General features: G+C 48.5%; 2 protein-coding genes across 2 annotated transcripts in view; one reads left to right on the plus strand and one right to left on the minus strand.

The window, feature by feature from the left end:
* Positions 1-17,536, minus strand: part of TTLL6 (tubulin tyrosine ligase like 6) — a 29,168-nt gene extending 11,632 nt beyond the window's left edge. The window contains 10 exon segments of the mRNA XM_081805969.1: positions 3,718-3,799; positions 4,343-4,428; positions 5,053-5,196; positions 6,156-6,312; positions 7,857-7,987; positions 8,130-8,248; positions 9,189-9,229; positions 10,319-10,604; positions 17,075-17,199; positions 17,529-17,536. Of these exon segments, the coding sequence (XP_081662095.1) occupies positions 3,718-3,799; positions 4,343-4,428; positions 5,053-5,196; positions 6,156-6,312; positions 7,857-7,987; positions 8,130-8,248; positions 9,189-9,229; positions 10,319-10,604; positions 17,075-17,199; positions 17,529-17,536 (1,179 nt within the window).
* Positions 1-25,764, plus strand: part of CALCOCO2 (calcium binding and coiled-coil domain 2) — a 286,509-nt gene that overhangs the window by 249,627 nt on the left and 11,118 nt on the right. The gene's annotated exons all lie outside the window — the stretch shown is intronic.

The raw sequence follows: 25,764 nt of genomic DNA on the forward strand, positions 1-25,764 counted from the left end.
GGCGCCTGGGTGGCTCAGTCGTTAAGCGTCTGCCTTCGGCTCAGGTCATGATCCCAGGGTCATGGGATCGAGCCCCGCATCGGGCTCCCTGCTCAGCGGGAAGCCTGCTTCTCCCTCTCCCACTCCTCCTGCTTGTGTTTCCTCTCTCGCTGTCTATCTGTCAGATAAATAAATAAAATCTTTAAAAAAAAAAAAAGAAGATGTGGTAGATATATACAATGGAATATTACTCAGCCATCAAAAAAAATGAAATCTTGCCATTTGCAACGATGTGGTTAGAACTAGAGGGTATCATGCTAAGCGAAATAAGTCAGTCAGAGAAAGACAAATACCATATAATATCATTCATACATCTAAAGGAGAAGCAGGGCGCCTGGGTGGCTCAGTTGGTTAAGCAACTGCCTTCGGCTCAGGTCATGATCCTGGAGTCTCGGGATCGAGTCCCGCATCAGGCTTCCTGCTCAGCGGGGAGTCTGCTTCTCCCTCTGACCCTCTCCCCCCCATGCTCTCTCTATCTCATTCTCTCTCTCAAATAAATAAATCTTTAAAAAAATAAATAAATAAAGGAGAAGCAGATCGCCTCAGAAGATGGGGAAGAGGAAGAAGAGGAAAGGTGAAAGGAAAAAGGAGGGACAGAAAGAAAGAAGGACCCTGCCTGGCACATGGAGGCACCCAGAGGCCAGGGCGCCCCTCTAACCCTCAAGGAGTTTAAGTACAATTGAGAACACATGATAAACGTGTGCACCAAGCCAAGAGCAGTTATGGGCTATGGCTGATGTTGACCAGAGGGTGGTGGGAGTCCAGAGATGGGAAGGTTCCTGTGGGTGGTTTGACTCAGATTCCACAGGTTCGTCCTCAGAGATGGACCCCAATTCTCTCATCTGATTAAGTGAGCAAACAGAGGCTCAAAGAGAGGACTGGCTGCACAGTGGCTATATGGTCGGACCAGGACCTAGAGCCAGATCAGAGAAGGCAACATGGAAGCCTAGCGAGTCAGAAGGTCCTTCAAGGATGTTCTCCCATGTTTTCGGTTAGAGCTGAGCAAAGATGGAGAAGTGGAAATGAGCAAGCCTATATATGGAATGTGAACCACCGAGTGTCCTGGTGGAACACCACGGAGTGGACAGACAGACAGTGTGGCCTAGCGGTGAAGGGTAGAGACTCAGGAGTTTTCGTTGCGGCTCTCCTACCTCCTAGCTGTGGAAACTTGGGCAAGTTACTTAACCTTTGACACCTGTTTCCTAATATGCAAAATCATGCTGATAATAATAATTCTTACTTTAGAGTGTTGTTGTGAGGATTAGATGGGCTGTGGTGTGTCTATTTCTTAGACCAGTGCCTGGCACCTAGCAAGTCCTCAACAAAGAGAATGCGGACCACCAGTGTAGTAGGTTAACAATGGAAAGTGGTGTCTGGTCAGATTACAGTGGAGTGAGCAGAACAGTTTGAACTTGACGCTCTAGGCACCTGGGAGCCACATAGGTATGGAAATAATGAGCAGAGAAGCCCCCCTTTATCAGGAGGGGGTACGTTCCAAGACCCCCAGAGGATGCCTGAACCCATCCATGGAGAGTACCAAACTCTACATGTACTGGTTTTTCCTATACATGCACATCTATAATAAAGGTTACTTTATAAATTAGGCACAGTAAGAGATTCACAGTAATAACTAAAAATAAAATAAAACAATTACAACAATACACCATAATAAAAGTAATGTGAATGTCATCTCTCTCTTGCTCTCAAAATACCCTCCAGTACTCTACTCGCCCTTCTTATGATGATGATAGGAGATAATGAGATGTCTACCTGATGAGATAAATAAGGTGAATGACGTAGGCACGTGACATAGCGTTAGGCTACTGTTGACCTTCTCACGATCCATCGGAAGGAGGATCATCTGCTACCGGGCCTCAGTTAACCACAGGTAACTGAAACCGTGGATAAGGGGAGACCGCTGCATACGGAATGCAGAATACTACCAGCATCCACCTGCATGGGGGTTATTGCTTCTGAAACCCATTCATACATGTCATCTTGATAGGTCCTTAACGGTATATCTGAGGCTGGCCAGCCAGGATTCACATGTTACTGTCATTTTAGAGATGAGAAAATGGAGGCATAGAGAGGTTGAAGCCCGGAATTAGGGAGGAGAGCAAGGAGGCTGAGCACGCATCAGGTCTGAGGCTGAAGCGAGGCCTGGGTCTGATGGAAAGGAAGGGACACGGGGACATCTGCAGGAGGAACATTCAGAAGCCTCCTGCTTCTTCTCTGTGCCCTCCCCTGTGGCTTAAAGAGATGGAAAAGAGGGAAAGTCTTGGGCCTTACTTAAACTGGTAAAACAGAGGAAGTATAATGGTAGCCTTCAGCCTGGGGTAGAAGAAAGTCCAGCTACTCTCTTTGGTGAGAGAACACCAAACTCTCTAATCCTGCAGGTCCGGAGGCAGAGAGGGGGAGGCCGGGCAGGGGAGCCGGTTTGGAAGGCTGGGGTGGGAGCAAGGAGCTCAGGGAGAGGGGGTAGGGTGGAGGCCAGGGGAGCGGAGCAGGGGGGGCAAGGCCTCACCTTGGAGGGGAGAGAGGTGAGGAAAAAGAGGAGGAAGGCAGGAGGGGGTGCAGGGCGGCCGAACAATACTACACACTCTCCCCTGAGTCCCGGCACCCCCTAACACGCCCTCCGTCGTGGCCTGAGAGCCCAAAGCCTGTCATCGGGGTGTCTTCTCATAAGAGGAGGGAAGTGGGGGCCCTTAGGTTACATGCCTTCGGACTGAGGAAAAATCACAGTAACCACAGGCAGTGTCCCCGCGGCTATCACGGGTCATTTGAGCCTCAGAGTGACCCTGGGAGCTGGGCAGGGCACGTAGGACAGGGGAGGGCAGGACAGGGCATCTCGCTGCCCTCACCTTACACACCAGGGGGCGGGGGCTCAGAGAGCTGAAGACACTGGCCCAGGCGGACTCAGCTGGTGAGAGGCAGGGCCGGGCCTGAAAGCCAGGCCTCACTGAGCACGGCTCTGGGCCCGGGCCACAGCAGCGAAGGAGGCTGAGCTGGTGCCCGCCGGCCGGGTGGGGAGCCCAGGAGGTGGGAGAGCTTCGGGCAAGACGGGTGCTGGCGCCCTCTGGAACAGGGGAGACCTCCCCTTCAAGCAGGCTTCAGCCAGTGCTTTTCCATTTGCTTTTTGGAAGTCTGCCACCAGGGGAGTTGTGAAATTTCACGTGCCTCTCTGATGCTTTGAAGCCAAACCGACTGCGTGTTTATCAGTCCTTTGAAGCCCGGTGTGGGGGACAGAGCATGCGCCTCGCAATCCGACAGACCTGCCTTCTCATCCCGCTCTAGCATTTACGGCCATGTGACCTTGGGCAGCTTAACCTCTCAGAGACTCAGTTTCCTTGTCTGTAAAATGGAGATGGTACCTAACTCATAGTTCTGCACCTGCAAAGGGCAGATTACGACGCCTTTGTCATAGTGTGGGGAAGATGCAATGGAAGTCGTTAAGCGTCTGCCTTCGGCTCAGGTCATGGTCCCAGGGTCCTGGGATCGAGTCCCACATCGGGCTCCCTGCTCGGCGGGAAGCCTGCTTCTCCCTCTCCCACTCCCCCTGCTTGTGTTCCTGCTCTCGCTAGCTCTCTCTCTGTCAAAGAAATAAATAAAATCTTTAAAAAAAAAAAAAAAAAGGTGCAATGGGGGAAAAATGCGCAGAGCCCCCAGCACGAGCCCCACCACCACCGGGGGCCTTAGTAGGTACCGCCTTCCCTTCCCCTCGTACCTGGCCATGTTCACTTCCTCCAGCTCCCCCTTTTTCCTAAAACTCAAATGACACAGGATCAGACAATAACATGAATGTAATAACTGGGAAGACACTCATGAAATCTTCCCATTTCTCCCCTTCTGGGGAATCTCAAAGCCAGCTAGCCACAGTGAGCCCACACCAGGCAGCATGACCTATCATTCGAGAATCTCTGTTGGAGCAACACCTCAGAAAACCACAGGCCAAAGGAACAATGGCCTGACATGTCCTTCTCCCTTGGCAGACTAAGAATCGATAAATATCTACTGGTTTGGAAATGTCAGAAGGGCCCAGTGTAAGAAGCGTATGTTTGGGGGTGTATGTGTTGTGTGTGTGTGTGTATCCTGCTGGGGATGTTCATCTCTCCTCCTCCCAACCTCCTAGGGTTTACGATGTAGCCTTCTTTTAATGATTAACAGCCAGAGGGCAGAGAATAAGGAGGCAAAGAAATATTTGCTGAGCCCATGCGACCCAAGATGGAAACACTGACAGGGACGGGCTGGGTCTGAGCTCTGAGCCTGGCAGGGCAAGGAGAGAGAAGTGAGGCAGCCGCCTTACCTCTTGCTTCCGGTGTGAGCATCTCGAATGAAATTGGAACTGTGCTTATTAATGGAATAATTAGTCAGGTGCATGCAGATATCATCCTGGGGAAAGAGACACAAGTCTGTGGGGTCAGGAGGTAGGGCAGGCCTCCTGCTTCTTCTCTGTGCCCTCCCCTGTGGCTTAAAGAGATGGAAAAGAGGGAAAGTCTTGGGGCTTACTTAAACTGGTAAAACAGAGGAAGTAAAATGGTAGCCTTCAGCCTGGGGTAGAAGAGAGTCCAGCTACTCCTGAGATTGGGTGGTTCACTGCTTGGGAGACATTTCAGGAATCCCGGGGGGTCATAGAGTGCAGGAAGGGGGTGGGGGAAAGACGGGGGCTCGCCCATGGCCTTCTCTCCTCCAGCACCACAGATCTGGGGCACTAGCTTTGCAGTAGGGCAGATCTGGCCATGAGTCGCAGCCTCATCTCTTCCCAGTTCTGTGACCTTGGACAAGTTCCTTCAACTCTGAGTTTTCATTTCCTCATTTGTAGAATGGAGATGATAATCTCTATTTCTGAGGGCTCCTAAGAGGGCTAAAGGAAAGGATGTCTGGACGTCTGCAACCTGGCACATAGTAAGTTTCAACCAATGACAGCCATGTCCACAGTGCCTTGAGAATGTGGACTGAACTGGGATTTTTCATCCCCCTAAGGAGGAAGGGGCAGGGCACATCCCCTGAGCTCACCAGGTTGTCTGTGCTGGGGTGGGAGTAAGAGGTGGTGGCGAAGCGTGCTAGTCCTTCGTTGTATGCAAAAATCCTCAGAGGGTCACAGGAGGTCATCAGCACATAAATCCGTAGGTCGAACTTGAACCCATCAATGATAAAGGGCTGCGAGGAGGGAAGAAAAGTCACATAAGCCTCAGAGGAGAGATTCAGACTTGAAGATTAGTGCCTGATCTTGGTTTTGCCTGGTACTACAGAGTGCGGACTTGGCTGGGGCCAGGGAGGAGGACAAGGCGACTTGACCTGTGGGAGTCACTAAACCCCACTGTGCCTCAGTTTCCTACAGCACAAGAAACTGCCTCCCAGAGACCTCCTGACAACCAAGCAAAGTAACATGAAAAAGTCCTGTGATGGGGCGCCTGGGTGGTTCAGTCGGTTAAGCGGCTCCCTTCCGCTCAGGTCATGATCCCAGGGTCCTGGGATCGAGCCCCACTTCGGGCTCCCTGCTGAGGGAGCTTCTCCCTCTCCCTCTGTTGCTCCCTCTGCTTGTGTGCTCTCTCTTTCTCTCAAATAAATAAATAAATAAATAAAATCTTCCCAAAAAATCTTTAAAAAACATTAAAAGCCCCGTGATGAAGGACATGTTGTCACCATCTAGGGCTGTGTTACATGGCCGTTCTGCAAGAGTGCTTCCTGCAATCCTGGCCAGTCCTTTCTAGTCCACGCACACTTCCAGAGGGCTCCCTCCCTGCGGTGGGCTATATGCCACTGTGACCTTTGACCTCCAGCTATGGAGCAAAGCCGGTCACCATGATCCCTCCAGGACTACTGCCCTCTCCCAAATGAAGTGGGACAACCACAGACTAAAGGTGCCCTCCAGCTGTCATCTCTAGAGGTGACGGGCCAGCCTAGTAAGGCCAGACCAGCTACCAGGGTACAAGGGTGAGGGATGCTCTGGCCCAGACACATGTCCCATCCCTGGTCAGAAGGCCTGGTTTGACAACTTTCAAGGCAGAAGACAGGACTCGGCTTTGCCCGTCACCTGCCTCATTTCCCATAGTGCAGCGGAGCTAGAGCCTGAGGTTGTTGTGGGCGAGAAAGAAATGATCACAATGAAGAAGTACCTTTGAAATATAGAGTTGACAGATCATATCCTCTCCTGGCTTGATATCTTTCACTGTCCGGGTGATGAATATACCTCTCCCTTGGCAGCCCGAATCCGGCTTACAAATGTAAGTCTTATTTTTTCTTGACCTGCTGTAGTTCTGCAAATCCCCCCAGCTACCAGAGCAGCAGGGAGGGAACGAGATACACTGTTAGCGGGGGGAGGAGTGAAAAGGAAGGCTAGCTCTTTATTTAAAAAAAAAAAAAAAAAAAGGCAACAACAACAAAAACACTAAAGCTATCTAATGTGACAAAGCTCCAGAGTCAACAGACACATGTCAGGAGATCTGGAAACAAGAGAGACAGCCATGCACATGCACACATGGTGGAGAGAGTGTGGGCTTCGGAGGGAACTCGGGCCTGGATTTAAACCCAGGTGACACCACTCACCAACTGTGTAACCCTGTGCAAGGACTTGACCTCTTTAAGCCTCAATTCCATCATCTACACAATGAGGATAAGGACACCTGTCTTCTGTGGTGGTTAATTACGTGACAGAAGGCAGGCAAGGTGCTGATACGTGCTGCATGCCCGTGAAGGTAGCTGCGATCCAAGTATTTTGGCTTCCTGGGTTTGCAGATAGGAGATGTGGAGTTCTGCACGTGGCTCTAGCCCTGACCGGCGGTGTGACCTTGGATCAATCAGTCTCTTCCCCTACTGTAGGCTTCAGCTCTTCCCCGGGAACACCTCCACTCCAGCCAGAGTATCAGAGCGCAACTACTATCCTTGAACACACTCTGAAGAAAGTATCTTCAGAAGAAGGAGACCGATTTAAGGCATTCTAAATCTCAGTCTTGCTACACTTCTTGTTTTGCATTGGAACTCATTGGCATGGTGACCCCTGGCGACGTCCCTTCACTGCAATGTTCTTCAGTGGCCACTGAAATCTGGAGGTGCCCACTGGCCTGAAGGCAAACATGTTTCCTTCTAAGTTGCTTATGAGTCCTGAAAGTTGTTCTGGACAAGCTAGGGAAGTCTGGGAATCCTGGGGCTCTTGGTTTGGAAAAGCACTGGGCACAGAGGACAGAGTGGGATTCTCACCATGTGAATAGAATTCCAATGGCAATGCCTCTCTGCCCCCCTCCTCCTCATCCCAAAGACCAGACTGTACCCAGGTCACGTTCATGTCATCTCACACTCCCTCTGTTTCTTGCTGGTGTGGTCCAGAGCATTTTGCGTACTAAGCATGGATGCCCAGTTTCAAGATGGATAGAGTGAGGCAGAAGACTGGGAAAGGCTGGCTGCCATCCATGGTCCTGCCATGGAACAGAGGCCAGGTGTCCCTCCTGGCTCCTAATCTGGGCACTAACCATTATCTCACTCCCTCCAGAAGTGCTCAGGGTCCTTAAAAATTCAGTAACTGCACAGTTAAAAGGTTGGAACAAGTTCAAAATCAACAGTGTTCAGGGTCAGAACAAATTCTCATCCCAACTGCAGGCGCAGGCTCCAAGGCACCCAGCCCCTAAATGTCATCTAATTTTTTATAGCAGAGCTTTGTGTTCTCTCAACCTTGGACACACCCTTAATCCCTTCTCTTCCAAGAAAGGAAGAAAGAGATGGGAGATCCTTTGGCGAGGGAAAGTAGCACCGGAAATCCCGAGCAAGAGGGAAATGGAAATCGGGGGTGGGTAGTGCAAAAGGGAACACAGGTGGGCACTCACTCAGCAGGAAGACACCAGGTCCTAGGGAAGAAGTGGAAATCCTTAGGGAACATCTTTAACATGCGGCTCATATTCCTGGCCAGCAAGTCCTTGCGGCAGATTTCACTCATTCCAGGGAAGTGATTGATTTTCTGCAAAGGAAGCCAGAATTCATGAACAACGGGGGCCATGGGAGTACCCATGAGATCCCCTCGGGGGACAGTCCTAAAAGGGGGGGGCCCACTGGGTAGATGCCACACTTCTATTGAGACCCAGCTCTGCCCCGGACAATACCTGGTAACTTTTCATCTCCATCACCCTCTCCAGCGACACTGAGTAGTCCGTCCAGTAGAGAGTCCAGTCATTGGCCTCCCCTCCCTCTTGAAGGCCATACCGCTGGGCGGCCCTACGCACTGCCATGGAGGTGGAAAAAGAAAGGCCTGTTAGCCCAGGGAGTGGGGGAGGAGCACGGGGTGGGGAGGTTATGCTTTTAGATGCTCACAGACCCCGCACTGAAGAGAGACACCGCAGCTCGTTGGGATTGGAAGCCATCTTGCCTGGTCTGAACACACCATTGCCAAGAAAGGAACATGAAGAGCTACTGAGGCACACAGCCAATACCCGGTGAACCCCACAGAAGGTTATCTGGGAAGAATGTTTTACCCGCCCTGGTTTCCCCTTGCCAGGAAGTAGGCTTCTGGCTTTCCTCCAAACACTAAGCACAGAATGTTCAGGGAATATAAACTAATCCTTAACATCAGCCAGAGCCAAGCTTAATTAGGAAGGTAAATTGACAAAAAAAAAAGTATACAATGCATTTCAAAACCACATACATGCTATCACATCCTTCTTTCCCTGTCCCTGTTAGCATTAGTAACTGGGAGCTGACTCCAGCACAGATTCAAACGCCTTTGAGGGCCTGGAAAGGAAGAAGTGCCCATGGTGACCCAGGGGAGTCAGGACCAGTGTAAAACATTCAGATTTGAAATCCATACAATGATAAGGCTGCTCTGTAGTTCGAGATAGGTCTGTAGGTCATCTTCAGCCTGTGGACTGCCAGTCTCTAACTCGTGCTCTAACAAGGAGAAACAGCTGCCTTCTCTACAAATCAGATTCCCAAATAACCCTACAGAGGAACTATAGAGAGCTGAAATATACACCACTGTGGTCAAAACCCACATTTCCTTGGAATGAGATTCCCAACTTCCTCAAATAGTTCATTGAGGAAGGAAACAACGGGATGTGGAGACACCCCCTTTCCATCCTCAAGAATATACAAGAGTAACCCTTCCCAACCCTTTGGGGGTAATCCACTGGGTCCCCATCGTGGATCCCTTGAATGCAGGTGCTCACCGCTCTCATATCGGCAGGTGGAGAGATTGATCACCAATCATCTGGAAAGAGAAAAAGGAAAGCAAGACAGACAGACACACTTGCCAGAACAGATGACCACACCCAGAAGCATCCGGTCCCGGGCGGGGCTGCATGAAACCCATCCTGCCACACTGAGCCTGGTCTGACTACCCCCCATGACTAAAGACACGAATCCCAAGGGTCGCAGAGTGGGGGAAGACAGGGACTCCACCAGTGCCCCACGCGGAGGCAGAAATTCTGTACTGCGGTTGTAACTACTTCTGCTTCAGCTTCATATGAACATCCTCACCTCCTCGATCCTTTCACTCCAGTGGCCCATCAGGAACGGGAAGTGAAAAATGTTTGGGCCAAGTTACTTCATGGTCTCCCTCCTCTTGCCCCCCACTAAGGGAAGTGGTGAGTTAGAAAGTGGACAAGCTTTCCAGCATCAGTGAGTCTGAGGAGTGATTCGTTGTCCCCGAAAGGAGCAAGGTGTGACGGAATAGTAAGTAGAAACCAGAACGCAGAAGCCACAGGCAGATCCTAAGAAGTCAGCGTCAGTTTCATTATTTTTAAAATGTACTAAGTTCCCAGGACAATAAGCACTTCCTTAAAATGAGGAAATTGTCTCTTCCCATACAACTAAAAAAAAAAAAAAAAGCACTCTAAACACAAATAGAATGAAGATTAGGACAAGGTGTAGTTTGAGATTACACACACCATTATTTGATTCTATAAAACTGATCATCAGGGACACCTGGGTGGCTCAGTCAGTTAAGCTTCTGCCTTTGGCTCAGGTCATGATCCCAGGGTCCTGGGATTGAGTCCCGCATTGGGCTCCTTGATCAGCAGGTAGCCTTCTTCTCCCTCTCCTTCTGCCTGCCACTCCCCCTGTTTGTGCTCTCTCTCTCTCTCTGACAAATAAATAAATAAAATCTTCAATCAATCAATCAATCAATCAAACAGATCATCAGGTGGATTCTTCTCATATGAACTGAAAGGGTGTGATTTTGAAGGTCCCAGCACACAACATCTCTTTAACTTCTCGTTAGTGACCAAGGTCCCCTCCCCTCCAGGTCCCTTCTGCTCCCAACAACATGGATCCCCATTCCCCGTCTTTTAGTCCTAACCTCTTTTTCTTCCTCTTCTTCTTGCCTTGCTGCTGGGCATTCTGAAGCCCCTCTTGCGCCCCAGTGTTCTCGCTCACGAAAGCCAGGGTGATGATTTCTTTCGGATCTTCTTGGGAACTGTCCTCCCGCTCTTCCAAGTCTGCCCCTTCCTCGCCATCCAAAGGCAGCCACTGGAGCATCTCCCCAGCCTGGGAGGAGGCTCTGGGGAAATCCCTGCGCACCCTGGGGAGAGAGCAGAGGGAGCAGCAGTTACTTGGATCTGCCTGCAGGGGGACCCCCTCCCTTGCTCATGTGGGTGGTAGGCCCACTCTGAGACCAGGCGCTGATTGCCGTGTAGAAAATGTCACCCCACCTCCACGGTTGGTACAAGCTGAGGGAGAGAGCTGATTCCACCTTGCCCTTGGGGACTCTAACCCTGGGGACTCACTCAGCCAACCCTGGCTTTGGTTTTTGCCCTCCTGGAATTTTCAGGAGCAGGCTGAGAGGTTTTGCATGGCACCACCTGGTAAACAATCTTATTAAAGTGAGTGAGTGTCTGGAGACAGCCTCAGAACCAAGCCCTAAGCCTTCCCAACTGAGGGAGTTAGTCCCAGTGGGTGCAGATGAGGTGCTCTGAGGAGGTCTGTTAACTGTTTCGACACTACACGGAACCTCCCATGCCCAACCTGCTGCTGATGCTGAATGCAAAGTTAGCTTTGGAGCACAGGGTCAATACGTAGCTGACTGAACACAATTCAAGCCCAGGGCCGGACGGAGACCTTCAGAGATCCCACCCAAAGAAAAGGCACAGCATCTCCCTGATTTAATTCAACACAAAAACAAGACCAAATGGTAAAAATACCAATAAGGAAGTCTAGCAAAGTCCTTGTCCCGCCCACCATTCCCATGATGACTTCTTTGTTGTTTGCTTGAAATTTCAAATATCAAATTCTTTAATGGTTTTTAATGCCCCTGTTTCAATAATCCTTAGGAATGTGCTTAGTGTGCCTTTGGGTAACCCAGAAGAGCCCAGATCCAATCAACGGATCCATCTCCTTCACATCCAAGGCTTCTATGACCATGAAGCCAATTTTCTGGGGCTCCTCCTCCTCTTTACCCCCCAAACCCTGCCAACCTCCTCACCACGGCAACCCCTGTCCTTTGATGCCTTTGCTACTTACTACCTGTTCTTCCCTTATCAATTCTTTGGCTTTTAAAAAAAGATAGTAATATCTGTATGATAATTTATTATAATGAAATAATAAAACATTAAAGGGAGTTTAGAAAAGGATAGGGTGAGAAATCACATGTGGCTTTCCTACCCTGGAAGAGCAACTTTGCCCCCTTTGCATATTCTCTTTGATTCTTAATTTCTAAGTATAATTATTCTTCTATAATTGTAACCATACTATAGAAACCATTTTCTATCTGCTTCCCCCTCCCCCACACACTTAATATCATATCAGAAACTTCCTTTTGGTGGTGACAAAGTTTACTTGTTTCCAGTGTTTAATGGCTGTGTAATAAAACCCCACTGAAGGAATGTGCCTGAATTTAACTGACCATTGCCCTATTGCTGGCTATGTAAGTTGCTTCCAATTTTGCTGTTATATTAATAGCTCTGAAATGCGCACTTTCGTGTATAGAAGGCCTTTTACTTCTTGAGGATTATTTTTCTTAAGATATATATCCAGAACCAGGATTACTAGGTTAATATAAAAATTATATAGCTTCTGGTTTTATCTATCTATCTATCTATCTATCTATCTATCTATCTATCTATCTATTTATATCGCCATGTTGTTTCCCAGAGGGACTCCAACAATTTGGATTACCACCAGCAATACATGATAACAGCAGGCCCAACAGACTCACACAATCTCATGGGAATCACATTTCCTTCGTACCCACACCTGCTAATTCTGACGTTTTGTACCTATGGGCCATGTTTTTACCATTACTGCACCCTTCCACGTCTCTCTGCCCCTTTCCCAAACCAAAATTGGGGAGTGGAGGGCTCTAACTTGGAGGCTACCTAGGAATAACTTAATAATAAGCCCTTATATGAATGTACTTCTTTATGTTTTTCAAAGAGTTATCCCATACACCATCGCACTGAATGCTCACAACCATCGCCAAGAGGAAGGGCAGCATTATTAGGTCAGCCAAGGATCACTGCGGGTTTCTCTCTTGCTCAAGAGGGCTGCCACTCATAGCCAAGCCCCTTTATGGCGACACCTGAGCAGGGGGAGAAAGCGTTGTACGTGGCACAACGAACCAATGACACCTGGGCCTTGTGAGTCCCTTTTCCCAGTGAACAAGGACATTCTTGTTCAAGAGGACTAAGGTGCATGAAATCTTGACCTTGAGCTGCTCCCTTGGTTCCAGGTAAACAGCCACTTCCACTCGCCTAGCCCTCCACAACCGGCTTCTGTTTACCAGACCCTGGAGGAGTAGCCTCCGTTTACCTAGAGGTTAATGTTAACTTGAGGAGAGAAAACTGACCCTGAATTTGGCCTCTGGAGTTGCGAGTTGTCTTTGCTCTTTTTTGAGTCTTTGCCCAATTGGTAAGAACAAGTCATGGCTGTTGCTACTTGTCTGCGTCAAAGAGAAAAACAACAACAACGGCAAAAAGATCAAATGCTGTGGACTCTTGCACGACGAGAGGGCCCCCACATAGACCAATTAGCTGAGCCCACGTACTTCTAAAGGAACTGGTCCCCACAGCGTACTTAGCTGCCTTCCCCTGGATTCTAGGCTATCTATGACATGAGAGCCACTTGAATGGTACCCGAGTCAGGGGCAAGATGGTGGAGAGCAGTCAATGCCACATGGCGTCTACTTTGGCTTTGCCTTTGGCCTCCCAGCTTTCTCTTCCCCCAGTCCTCTCCTTCCTGTTTCATCCTCAACGCTAAATCCCTGCTGAATTCTCTCAAAGGCTCCTGACAGAGAATATCTTGCTCTGAGTTTGCTGGGGTGGGGGGTGCATGAGTTGCATGCCGAACCTAGCCCACCGAAATGTTCACCTGGCCCACCACTGTGTGTCCTTGGGATAGTTTTAACTAGAAGTAGTTGCCAATAACCAGACAATGAAGACTTCTCATAAAAATCCAGAATTTCCATTTCTTTTGGGAAAGTCGGGCCCCATTGCTTCATGCCAGCTATCCAACAGAGCCAAGTCGTGGCTCCCTTTTTAGGTACTTTTCAGTCAGCCCCAGTCCCGTCCCTACGGTCTCCCTGATACAAGAACCAAGCAACAGGTGCCCTGGTGCTATTATTTTCCTTACAGTAGCATTAAGAGAGAGGGAACATTTTTGTATGCCCAGGTCATTTGTCTCCTTCAGGCCAGAGGTCCGGCCTCATGGACATCTGGATTGAGCCGTCCTCCTTTAGCACATCCCTGGCCCCCAAGCAGCAATGAGTTAGAACAAAAGCTGCTTCCCCCCAGGACCTCTCAAGTCTTATTCAACTCTATCAGCCTTCTCTTTGCGAGTCTCAGCAGCCACTCCCTGCTAACCTGGGGGTCCCCACCTACTCTCCTGCCCAACAATTTCAATGTCAAAAGTAATCTTGCAGCCTTGAGGAATCAAAGGAGGAGAGGCATTAAATTCTAAGGACAAAGCCTAAGGAGAATACAAAAGAGTGAAGGGGGCTGCCAGCATCCTGAGCCATACATACACCCTGGTGTAAGGGCCTCTGCAGTCAGAGAAATGACTTTTATTTATTTATTTATTTATTTTAAAGTAGGTTCCATGCCCAGTGTGGAGCCCAACGTAAGGCCTGAACTCACGACCCTGCAATCAAGACCTGAGCTGAGATCAAGAGTCAGATGCCCAACCGACTGAGCCACCCAGGGAAAGCATCTGATTCTTTGATCTCAGCTCTGGTCTTGACCTGAGGGTGGTGAGTTCAAGCTCTGCATTGGGCCCCACACTGGGCGTAGAGCCTACTTAAAAAAAAAAAAAAAAAGAGGGGGGTGGGAGGATGGGTTAGCCTGGTGGTGGGTATTGAGGAGGGCACGTCCTGCATGGAGCACTGGGTGTTATGCACAAACAATGAATCATGGAACACTTCATCTAAAATTAATGATGTAATGTATGGGGATTAACATAAGAATAAAAAAAAAAAAAAGAATCGGATGCTTAACCGAATGGGCCACCCAGGTACCCCCAGAGATGTGACTTTAAATCACTTGCTAAGAGGCAGCTGAAGTTTCCTTCCATTTTAGTGTGGCATTTGATCTCGGATCTCCCCAGCCAGACAAAGCCAACCAAACCCTGGTTAGACAGCATGAAAATGCACTTCATTGGCCACCAGGGGGAGGGAATGAGCCCTGGGATGGCTTTGTGCAAACACATTGCAGGTCATTTGGAAAATCTCAAAGGAGGGACCATATTTCATTTCCACTTCTGAAGGGCTTTACAGGTAAACTACTCTTCTTACCCCTGGAGGTGCTACTGAGCATGGAAAATATTTAGGGCTTTCTTTTGCAAGGCTGAATTCAAATACAGGTGTCAAGAGACTGGAGGAAAGAATCATTTGGTGATTGATTAAGAATAGAGAGTAGAACATGTTTAAAGTTTTAACCGAAGTGGAACATGTTTAAAGTTTTAACCGAGTTTTTTCATCCTGACCTTCAGAGCCTGGACTGTTCTTTCAGTCTGTAGTACGATATACACCACTGAAGAGCTATCCTACTGTGTCTGCTGTGGACTCCCTTCTCTTCTGTAATCAAGACCTAAACCAAATAATAGGTTTTCCTGCACCTCCTCGCCTTTTCATCTTTTGGTCCTCATTCCCCTACCGGAAGCATCCCTCTGAAGGTTTCCAGTATCCAGCTCTTGGAAAAGGTCGAAGTAGATGGGGGGAGAAGATGTGGAGGTAAGACCTCTGGATCTTGCTTCCAGCTTTGCTTCTTTGACTTTGTATGTCATAAGAAGCCAAGTAATATCTCCTCCCTTATTTCCTTTTTTTTTTTAGTATAGTTGATGCACAACATTACATTAGTTTCAGGTGTGCCCTCATTCCCTGTCTTTTCTGTGATTACAGGACCACTAGGAAGGGAAAAACTTCACATCTAGAAAAGTGCTTTGAGCTTTGATGCAGGCAGGATAAATTAAGATGCTTTTTACGGTCTTTTGGCTTTCCATTCTAGCCACCCTTGAAATCTCAGTACAGGGACTGAATGGGTTCTTAGCAAGACATGGACTAACAAGGGAGGGATGTGGGCGCTCAATTGCTCAAGGGCTGTGCCAGTAAAAAGTGCTGAGAATGACTGGCCCCATTCTCTGGAAACACTAAGAATCTTGCTGACTCCGATGACATTTTTTATTCTGCTAAAAGCTGAGAGGAAGATGCAATTTACGGGGCAGGCTCATGTCCAGCCATTTTCCGCACAATACTCAGTGTATCGCCAGCAAAGACAGATGGATCTGGATCCAAATCCCAGCTCTACTTACTAGCAGGTGACTGTGGGTGAGAAACTGAGCCTCTCTGTACCTCAGTCTTCTCATAACTAAAATGAGGATAATAATATCTATCTTGTGGGGTTATTTTAAAAGATTAAATGAGTTCATATTTATAATGCTCTTAAAGCAGTGCTTGGTTCAAAATAAAAGCTCTATTGTAAAATGAAAATATGGCAGTAGGGTTCGTGTACCTATTAAAAAACTTTTTGAAGTGCCTGGCACATGCTGGTGCTTAATAAAGGTTAGCTTCCTTCCCACCTCATCCCCAAATATAAGTTAATTTTTCCTAGCATTCAAATCCCAAAGGAGAACATTCCTCAAGCCTAGAAGAATTCTCCTTCAGGAGGTGAGAAATAATAACTGGAAGGGGGAGGGGGGCTGGAGAGGAGGGGTAGGGCTATTTGCAGAGGACTGTGCTGGCTATCCAAAACAGAAGCGTCTCTCTGGAAGATTTCTCCAGACAAAGGAAGAAAGGTGATCAGGAGAAGGACCCAGTGATGGGGAAGGAGGCAGAGAGAGTTTTGCGATTCCCAGGGATCTCTGGTATCTAAGGAACAGCTCCCTGGGCTCACCGGGTTTGGGAAATCGAGGGAGGGCAGGAAGTGAGGGAAAGTGGGGACAGGAGGGAAAATGGAGCTAGGAAAAGAAGAGTTGGCGTGTGGGCAAGGTCTTGGCATCGGAGTTTTGAGGATGAGAAAGGGAGCGAAGGTATTTGAGAGCTGAACGCGAGTACAGGCCTGGGAAGAGATGAGCTACTGCGCCAAGGAAGAGCAGGGACCCGGAAGGGAGTGGCTTTGGCGGTAGAGCGCCATTGGCGAGGGCGGAGTGGGTAGCCCTGGGGAACTGGGCATCGAGGGGGACTTTGGGGGTATGACGGACCGGGTTTTCAGCGGGGAGACACTAGGTGGCCACGATCTAGGGCCAGCACCGGGTTTGGGGGGCTCTTACCCGCGATTCCTATTTCCCCGTCTTGCCCCCGCTCTGCTGCCCGTACCGCTCGCAACCACACCTGAGGGCCCCCTCCTCAAAAAGATTAAGGAGACACTCTCCCATTGGCTGCCCGACAACCCGCAAGCCCAACCCTCGCTCCTCCTAACTTGGGGTACGCCCAGCCCTCATATATTTGCATATAGGGCTTTCTAGGTCTTCGATTGGCCCCAGCGGTAGGCTGTCGTGCCCCCTCCCCTCCCTCCCTCCCTCCCGAATCCAATTAACCGCCCCTGCTCTCTGAGAGGGCAGCGCCCAAGGTTGTCCCGGGAGACGCGGAGGACGCCTGGGCCGCGCTCCCGGCGCTCGGGGGCCTCACTACCGCTAGCGCTGCGCGGGTCCCCGCCCTCCTCGGCCCGCGCCGTCGGGGCGTCGGGGCGTCGTGCGCAGGCGCAACCGGAGCCTCGGGGCCGGGCGGATTCGAACCGTCGGCCTCGTAAGCCGGGGCTGCTCGGGAGGGGAAGGCGGGTGGGTTGCGCTGAGCGGGGCCGCCCTGTACTCAGGGCCGGGGCGGGGATTGGGAGGGGAGAAGAGCCGAAACCAGGACCAGGGGGAGCCCTGCAGAGAGCACCGGATTGAGACCCCAGTCAAGACCTCAGGCATGTGTCATCGTGGGCAGTTGATAGCACCTCTCCGGGCTTAGCTTCTCTAACAGTAAAGTAGCTAATCGAAAACCTGCAATGAATCACTCTGGCTTCTTAAACCATGATATCTCAGAGTGGGGGGTCTGGCCGAGAGAGAGGGCCGCCCAGGGCTCTGGGGTCTTGGCTTCTTACAGCGACATTTTGACTGTCGTCTGGCAGGTAGGGAATCAATAGTGACTGGATTCAGATAATTGTGGTTTCCTTCCGTTTCCACCTGTCTAAGCCCAGACTAATGCGTGCCAGACTGCCTGCAAAGGATTGGCAGCCGGTAGAGCTGTTTCTGCCTGGATTAGTTCGGGATTGGTGAAAAAACAAAGGATCGATTTAAAATTTCTGAACCACGGTGTTTTTAGGAAACGGATTGAGCCAAAGATTCTTGTTGCCCATATCCATTCCTCTCCTTCTGGAGATTTCCAGATGCTTGAATTGATGCTACTGGAATGTACAATTAAAACAGTTAGCTGGCCCTCTGCCTCATACCTGCCCCCCAAACTCGGGGGGGTGAGTGGAGATCTGCAGTCAGGCAGGCTCTGTCCTTGGACGCATGGACACTCCAAAAATTGTGTAAACAAGTCTCATCAGAGGCCCATTTTGAAGCCCTAACTCCCACCCTTTATAAAACTGGTATATAATAAACCTTTATGCCTAGCTATTTGGACAGTTACTCACTACTGAGTGCTCTCATATGCATAGAAATAAACTGTTACCTTTTGGACCCAAGTTGGAGGAAGTTTTCATGCCAGCACAGGACACTGCCCTTTTAACCTGCTGATCTGCCCAGGCAGGAGCCTAGAGGCAAAGGCATGGCTTAGCCCCAAGCGGACAATGAAAGTCTAGTTCAAGATGCTTAAGTACCCTCTGCAGGGCCTGAGGTGGAACCAGCTGTCGGTCTGCTGTTCTTCCTGAAACCTCTCTGCCATCCTATCCTCTTCCTATTCCCTCTTCCCCCTTCCCTCCAGGTGGCCCTGGGCTATCTTGCCCCGCCCCCTCTCCAGGGCCCAGGAGGCCCAGGTGACCATCATCAACTGGCCACGGCAGATGCTTCCCTAGAGCCAACTGTCCCAGCTCTCTTCCCCTCCCCCCACCCCGCCTCTTTCTTTCCCCAGTGTCCTACCAATCTGCTCTGCCAAGCTCCTGCTTTGGTCTCGGGTCCCTCCGGAGTGATATTGTGATGGAAATGAGGGAAAGGATGCGGGAGGGAGCTGCAAAGATTTACAGCTTCCAGAGGATTTCCATTAAAATCCCTGACAACTGGTTATTTATGAGAGGGTTGGCTGCAGCGGGAGTTAATAGGCCAGAGGCTGGCACCCCTGTCCTTTCAGGGGTGATGACAAGAACAAACACGGGATGAACCATAGAGCTGCCCCCAATGGAGAGCAAAGCAGGCTCCAGCCCTATCAGGCATCTCCTCCAGGGCCAGAGTGACAGCCAGGAAATCATAAAGCATGAGTGATTTGTGCCAGGCAAACCTGAAACAGAAAAATCCCTGAGGCCAGGGGCACCTGGGGGGCTCAGTCAGTTAAGCGTCCGACTCTTGATTTCTGCTCAGGTCATGATCTCAGGGTCCTGAGATTGAGCCCAGCGTGGGGCTCAGTGCTCAGCAGGGAGTCTGCTTGAGATTCTCTCTCCCTCTCCCTCTGCCTCTCCCCGTCCCCACCCTCATAAATAAATAAATAAATCTTAAAAAGGAAAAAGAAGACAAATCCCCAAGGCAAACGCCAAGGGTTTTTCTGGGCCTGGGTGTGAAAGTTTGAAGGAGTGTGTTGGAGTCTCCCTTCCAGTGGGCAGAAAATTGGGACTGTGTCCCCTCCCCCGAGCTCAAGAGGCAAGAGTGCAAGCGGGACTGCAGGACATAGGTGTGAAACTTGTTTTCACTGTCTTTTTGTTCCTAAAGCATTTACCTGACTGAATAATAAGACAATAACAAAATCCTCAGAATGTTGTTTGCTCTACAATTGACACCCAAGACTCTTTTCCTCAGTTTGGGACTCTTCCTCTAAGTCGTTAATGGGGAAAAAAAAGAGAGTCCCACTTTTGTCTGTGCCAGAGAAAGTCTTGGTATATGTACTGAGGATGGGATAGGGAGTGGAAATGAGACAAAGATTCTTAGAAGATTTTTTTTTTCCCATACCCCCAGATTTTATTTGATTTTGATTTTTTTGCTTTAAGTCTACAAGGTATGAAGGAATGTTGTGGAAGTGTGTACAATCACAGAATCAGAGTTCCTGTTAAATCAGAAAAGCTCTTATAACCGAGTATTTCCCTTGCATTTAGAAGAGGAAATCAAGGCTCAGAAAAATGTAGTGGCTTGACCAAGGCCTTGCAGCGGGTTCATAGAGCCCACTACTCCCTCCTTCACACACTCTTATTACTGTTACTGGTGAAATAGAAACAGAAACTGCTGCCCAGCCCTCCCGTTTTGACATATAGCTGTCGGGGCCAACAGAGCCCCTGGGAATGGGCTGCTTGCCCATGAGCAATGGAGCTTCCAGGCTTCTGACTTTATCTTGTCTCTCTGTCTTTCTCTTTCTCTCTCTCTCTTCCCCAAATAAATAAAATCTTCAACTAAAAAAATGTACACATGTTAAAGATTTTATGTAACTCAGTCAGTGAAGGAACTAGTCAGTCAGATGGTTCAGCTGGTTCAAAAAAAAGCAGCACAATTTGTCTGACAAAAGGAAAGCTGAAAGAAATTGTAAATGGATGAAAAACTGCTTTTTTTTTTTCCCCCGCACAAGGAAAGGAGGGAAAATAGTCAAACCTCTATCAGACCAGACAGGAATTCCTTGCCTATCAGTTACCTACAATTCACAGAGTTGTAAAATAATTATCATAGAATCAATTCATATCAGCTAATCAAGGAAGGGTGTCCAACAGATTTTTCTCTGCAGACAACAGTTTTGAAAATATGGGTGGGATTATGAAATGTCTCTCTCTTTTTTTGTTTTACTTAATGCAGTTTTTAAAAACAAAGATAGCCCTCCCAAATTCTTACAGGGACCACCTTTAAATATTAACATTCCCTGAAGTGTTTAACAGGTGACTTGGTTTGTCCACACATTCTGGAAACAATGTAAGGCATACCTAGCTCCTATTTCTCCACAAGTTTATAAAACACCATACTTGACCTGCATATGGTGAAAGCCTAACAGCATCCCAACCTAGTTAGTAGTCTCCTTCTTTCCAATGATTATTCAATCCTTCTCTTTCTCAAACCTGGGCATAGAAATTCTCTCTACTTTGTAAGGCATCCAGTTGCAGAGTTCTAGGCGGTTACAGAGACAGCAAACTTCAGGGATAACTTTCCTCCCACCCTCTTTTTTGCATGGACTCTAGAGTCCAAAGGCCAGAGTCATTGCCACTGGGTAGAGCTGGGCAGGGCCGGAGCTGACGGCAGAGGTGAAACTAAGCAGCAGAGCTGCTTGGACACCTTGTAGGCTACCTCCCTCTTCTCCTTCCCATAGTCCACACCCCTGTCACCCAGATGCTGTAGATATGCACCAGCGAGGACAGTGATCACATGTGTCTATTTAAATTGCAGTCTGAGGAGCGCCTGGGTGGCTCAGTTGGTTAAGGGTCCGACTCTTGATTTCGGCTCAGTTCATGATCTCGGTGTCGTGAGATCAAGCTCCGAGTGGGGCTCATGCTCAGGGAGGAATCTGCTTGGGATTCCCTCCCTCCCTCTTCTTCTGTCCCTCCCCTTGCTCGTGCACTCTCTCTCTCAAATAAAGAAATAAATAAAATCTTAAAAAAAAAAAATAGGGGCGCCTGGGTGGCTCAGTCGGTTAAGCGGCTGCCTTCTGCTCAGGTTATGTATGATTCCAGGGTCCTAGGATGGAGTCCCCAGTCGGGCTCCTTGCTCAGCAGGGAGCCTGCTTCTCCTTCTGCCTGCTCTGCCTGCTGCTCCCCCTGCTTGTGCTCGCTCGCTCTCTCTGACAAATAAAATCTTTTAAAAAAATAAAATAAAATAAAAATAAATAAATAAATTTCAGTTCAATCGGGAATTTCCATGTCTGTGTGGGTTCCCCAGACATACATACATATGCTATTAAATCTGATTTTCTCCTGTAAAATAAATTTAAACTCCATAAAAAAACCCAGTTCCCAGTTGCAATAGCCACAGCTCAAGCGCTCGATAGCCACATGTGGTTAGTGGTTACCAGATCAGATAGTGCAGATACTGAGCATTTCCATCGCCGTAGAGAATTCTACTGGACAGCACAACTGTAGATGACTACCCCCTCCCTCCACGTCAAATTTCTCTCCCATCCCCTTTTCTGCAGGCCAAGTTTGGTATTCAAATAAATTAAATGTCTCCTTTGACAAAGACTCTCTTTGACCAACTTTAGTCAGCTAGGTTCCTCTGAGCCCTTTTCTTGACTAGGCTTCAACCTTGGCCTCCTATGTCCTTGCCAAATCTGTAGCTGGGGCTCAGGGTGCAAGGGCACCTGGTTCTGGGGCCCCCAAACAGACCAGGTTCTGCCACTCACCACTGACAAATCCAAAGGCAGAGAGACGAGTCATAGAGAAACAAGAAAGGAATTTATTTCAGGGAGGCCAACACGAGAAAGACAGTGGACAGTTTCAAAGACCATCTCCAAAGTCCTGAAAATACTTGCAGGCTTATATAGGGAAAATGTGGGACGACAGTCAGTGGGTACAAACAGGTGGGCAGTAAAGGTCAGGTCGATCATTGTCTTGGGGTTGGTCATGCAGAGTCCTGCTGGCTCTGGGCAGTCCTTGTTGCTTGATGGGGGTAGTTTCAGTTCCCATCACAGGATGCTTTACCTGCAGGGTCTTTTGCCTGAGTTAAGAGATAGGCGGGAAAGAACTTAATTAGAAAGGACAGACTGAGGTCAAAATGGAGGTAGTTGAAGTCCTCTTTTAAGTCCAATTTCAGCAAAAATCCTAAATCAGCTTAGAGAGAATCCTTATTCTTTTTTGTTTGTTTGTTTGTTTGTTTTGTTTTTTTATTTATTTGACAGAGAGAGAGATAGCTAGAGAGGGAACACGAGCAGGGGCAGAGGGAGAGGGAGAAGCAGGCTTCCCGCCGAGCAGGGAGCCCGATGCGGGGCTCAATCCCAGGACCCTGGGATCATGTCCTGAGCCGAAGGCAGACACTTAATGACTGAGCCACCCAGGCACCCCGAGAATCCTTATTCTTGATATCTGATCAATCCCTAGTCTGCGCCAGTAAGAATCCTATTAAATCAGCTTAGCAAGAATCCCCCATTCTTGATGTCTCCTCTTAGTAATTTTCCACCCACTGACTCCCTCATCCTCCTTGATGGCTATAAATCCCCACTTGTCCTCATTGTTTTTGGAACTGAGCACAATCTCTCTCCCCTTTTGTAATATTCCTATTGCAATAGGCCCAAATAAAGTTTTCCTTACTGTTTTAATAGGCTTCAGAATAATTTTTTCTCTATTACCTTTTTTTGAAACCTTAAAATTAATTCCATGCTACCTTATCACTGTGTAAATTCCTCTTATAAAGCCACTATCATGTGGTATCATATTCATTTATGCACTGGTCTTCCCTTATGGATTACTGGACTCTTGTAAAGAGTATAGTGAATGTCATGATTAAGAGCATACTCGCTTGAGTCAGAATGCCTGGTTCAAAGCCTTCTGATGACACTAGCCAGGTGAGCTTGCACAAGTAACTTTATGTCTCTAAGCCTCAATTGTCTTATCTGTGAAATGGGGATAATAAAAGTGCTTCCCTTGTAAGGAGTCAATGAGAAAACCTACTGTGTCAGGCACAGAATAACTACTCCCAGCCCCAGTCTTTTTCTCAATTCCTAACACTTGAAGATAAAGTCGAGGATTTTCTCTGTAGGTCTGAATATCAATTCCCATTCCTTCAATATCTAGTTTTAAACGGTTGTACTTGCAGCCTTCCCTTGACACTCCTATTGGAAATAAATCAGACTAATTAATTTTTTTTATTCTATGCTGTCAAATTTAGCTTCCCAAAATACCAACAAAACAACCTGCTGATAAGACAAAACTGAGGGATGCCGGGGTGGCTCGGTTGAGCAGCTGACTCTTGATTTCGGCTCAGGTCATGATCTGAGTGTCTTGGGATCCAGCCCCGTGTTCGGCTCCGCGCTCAGCAGGGAGTCCGCTTCAGGATTCTCTCTCTCCCTCTGCCCCTCCCCACCTCAAAAAAAAAAAAAAAACTGAGATTATTCTTACCTTAGTGAGGAAGGACACTGTCTTGGCAAAGTTGTAATAGCAGCTCAGAGGCAGAAGGACAAAATAGTGGTATTTATTGAGACTTTGAAGTTTGGTTTGGGGAAGGGGGTGGATCTTTCAATGTGAGGGTAAAGGCAAAAGTGGAGTAGGATAGGGTAAGAGTCGTGATGTAACAGCTTAGGATTGGTGGACACAGCCAAGCAAGGATTTTGAGGCCAGGGGTTCTAAGAGTCTTGAAAAGTATAGAACTATCATCATGTGATGCTTTCTATTGAAGAATTGGTGGTTCAGGGATGCCTGGGTGGCTCAGTTAAGTGTCTGCCTTCGGCTCAAGTCATGATCCCAGCGTCCTGGGATCGAGCCCCACTTCGGGCTCCCTGCTCTGTGGAGAGCCTGCTTGTCCGTCTCCAGCTCTCCCGTGTTCCCTCTCTCGCTAGCTCTCTCTATTGAATAAATAAATAAAATCTTTAAAAAAAAATCAGTGGTTCTTCTAGGTGACTCCTAAAATGCACAATGGATTCATTTGCATTTTTAACATCCAGGCAAAAGTTTCATGAAATAGTTCTGTTAATATGGACAGTAAGGTGTGTGGGTGTAGGAGGTGTCAATTCTAAGGGCTTTTTAAAAAGCTACTAAGTAAAATTAAAGGAGATGTATCCAGGATACTGAGGACACTTATCCCTATAGGCAGAGTTTAAAATGGAAGAGCATAATTTTGGTAACGCAGAAGGTGATTTGAACTTTCAACAGAATGCCCAGCAGTTTACTGGTTTACTTATTATTTCCCGCCATCCATTCTTCTCAGTTGAATGCCACCAATTTTGTGATAAGGCAGTATAAGGAATGCTCATTCTCCTGCCTGAAACATAAAGTGTCTTCAGGGGCATAAATTCCCCAGTTAGACTGCATAGAAAGTTTCTTCCCAGATTTAGAAGGATGCTACTCCTTGGAGAAGAGGCACTTCTAAATTTAACCATCCATAGATAGAATGTGCGGTGTTAAAGAAATAATTATTCTGACACTTGTTAAACCAGTAAGAGAGACTTTATCCAGGAGTATTGCCATAGGGACATTACAATAGAGGAGAGAGATTGCGCTCAACTCCAAATACAGTAAGGACAAGTGGATGGAAAATTACTAAGAGAAGACATCAAGGGTAGGGGCGGGGGAGATTACTGCTGAACCGACTTAACAGGATTCTTGCTGAAGACAGGCCAGGGATTGATCAGTTATCAAGGGTAAAGAATTCCCTCTAAACTGACTTAGCAGGATTCTGAGTTTATTCTTACTACAATTAGGACGAACACCACCTTGACAGAGCTAATGCTAAAAAATAATTTTATAGAAAGGGAAGGATGAAACACAGAAATGGGGGCATCCAGGGAGATTGCTGGGTCTCCTTTAGGGGCAGGCGGAAGGATGATTAAATGCCAAAGGGGGTCTCATCTGTACCGCTCTTAGTGAAGTGCTATCTAGAGGCAGGAGAAAAATGAAGATGACCTCTCGATGGCCCTTTCTTGTTCAGGACTGAAAGAAATAAAGTTCTGGGGTTTTTTTTCAAGATAAGTAAACGTCTCATTCTAGGGGAAGAAACAGGCTCCTTGGGGAGCTGTTCGGGATGGGCGAAAACCCCATAGGGCTGCTAAGCACTCGGGTGCCCATTCACCTGAGCACTACAAGTCCCAGCAAGCACCACGGCGGGGGCGGGGCTTGGTAGCCGTTGTGACGTATGGGCGGGACCAGATGGGATCAGCTCTGCCCTGGGTGTTTAGCCCCGCCCCTCTCCCTTGCCCTGCCCTGTTGCTGTTGCCGCCGACGCCGGCTGCTACCGCTGGTGAGTCCCTGGAGTGAAGGAGGGCAATTAGGGGCAGTTGGGCCTTCGGGTTCCCCAAATTCAGGCTTCCACTCTTCAGAAAGGACCTTGGGCAGGCAGAGGTGCGGCTGGTTTCGGTTTTCACTCCCTTCCATCTTTCTAGGGTGACAGTAAGTGTGAGTGGCGCCATGGAGCCCCTGGAGCCCCGTCTGCGGCCTTGGAGGGTTGAGGGGCAGTTTTCTCCCTAGGAGGGCAGAGCTTCAGTGCTTGTGGCCGGGTGGCAGCCTTCTTGAGCAGAAGGAACCCCTCTGACGGGAGTCGGGGTCTTGACGTCACGACGTCAACCACCCCCCG

The sequence above is a fragment of the Leptonychotes weddellii genome, chromosome 15 (genome assembly GCF_054177405.1).
Source record: "Leptonychotes weddellii isolate Sample4059 chromosome 15, ASM5417740v2, whole genome shotgun sequence".
In the NCBI taxonomy this organism is placed as follows: Eukaryota; Metazoa; Chordata; class Mammalia; order Carnivora; family Phocidae; genus Leptonychotes; species Leptonychotes weddellii.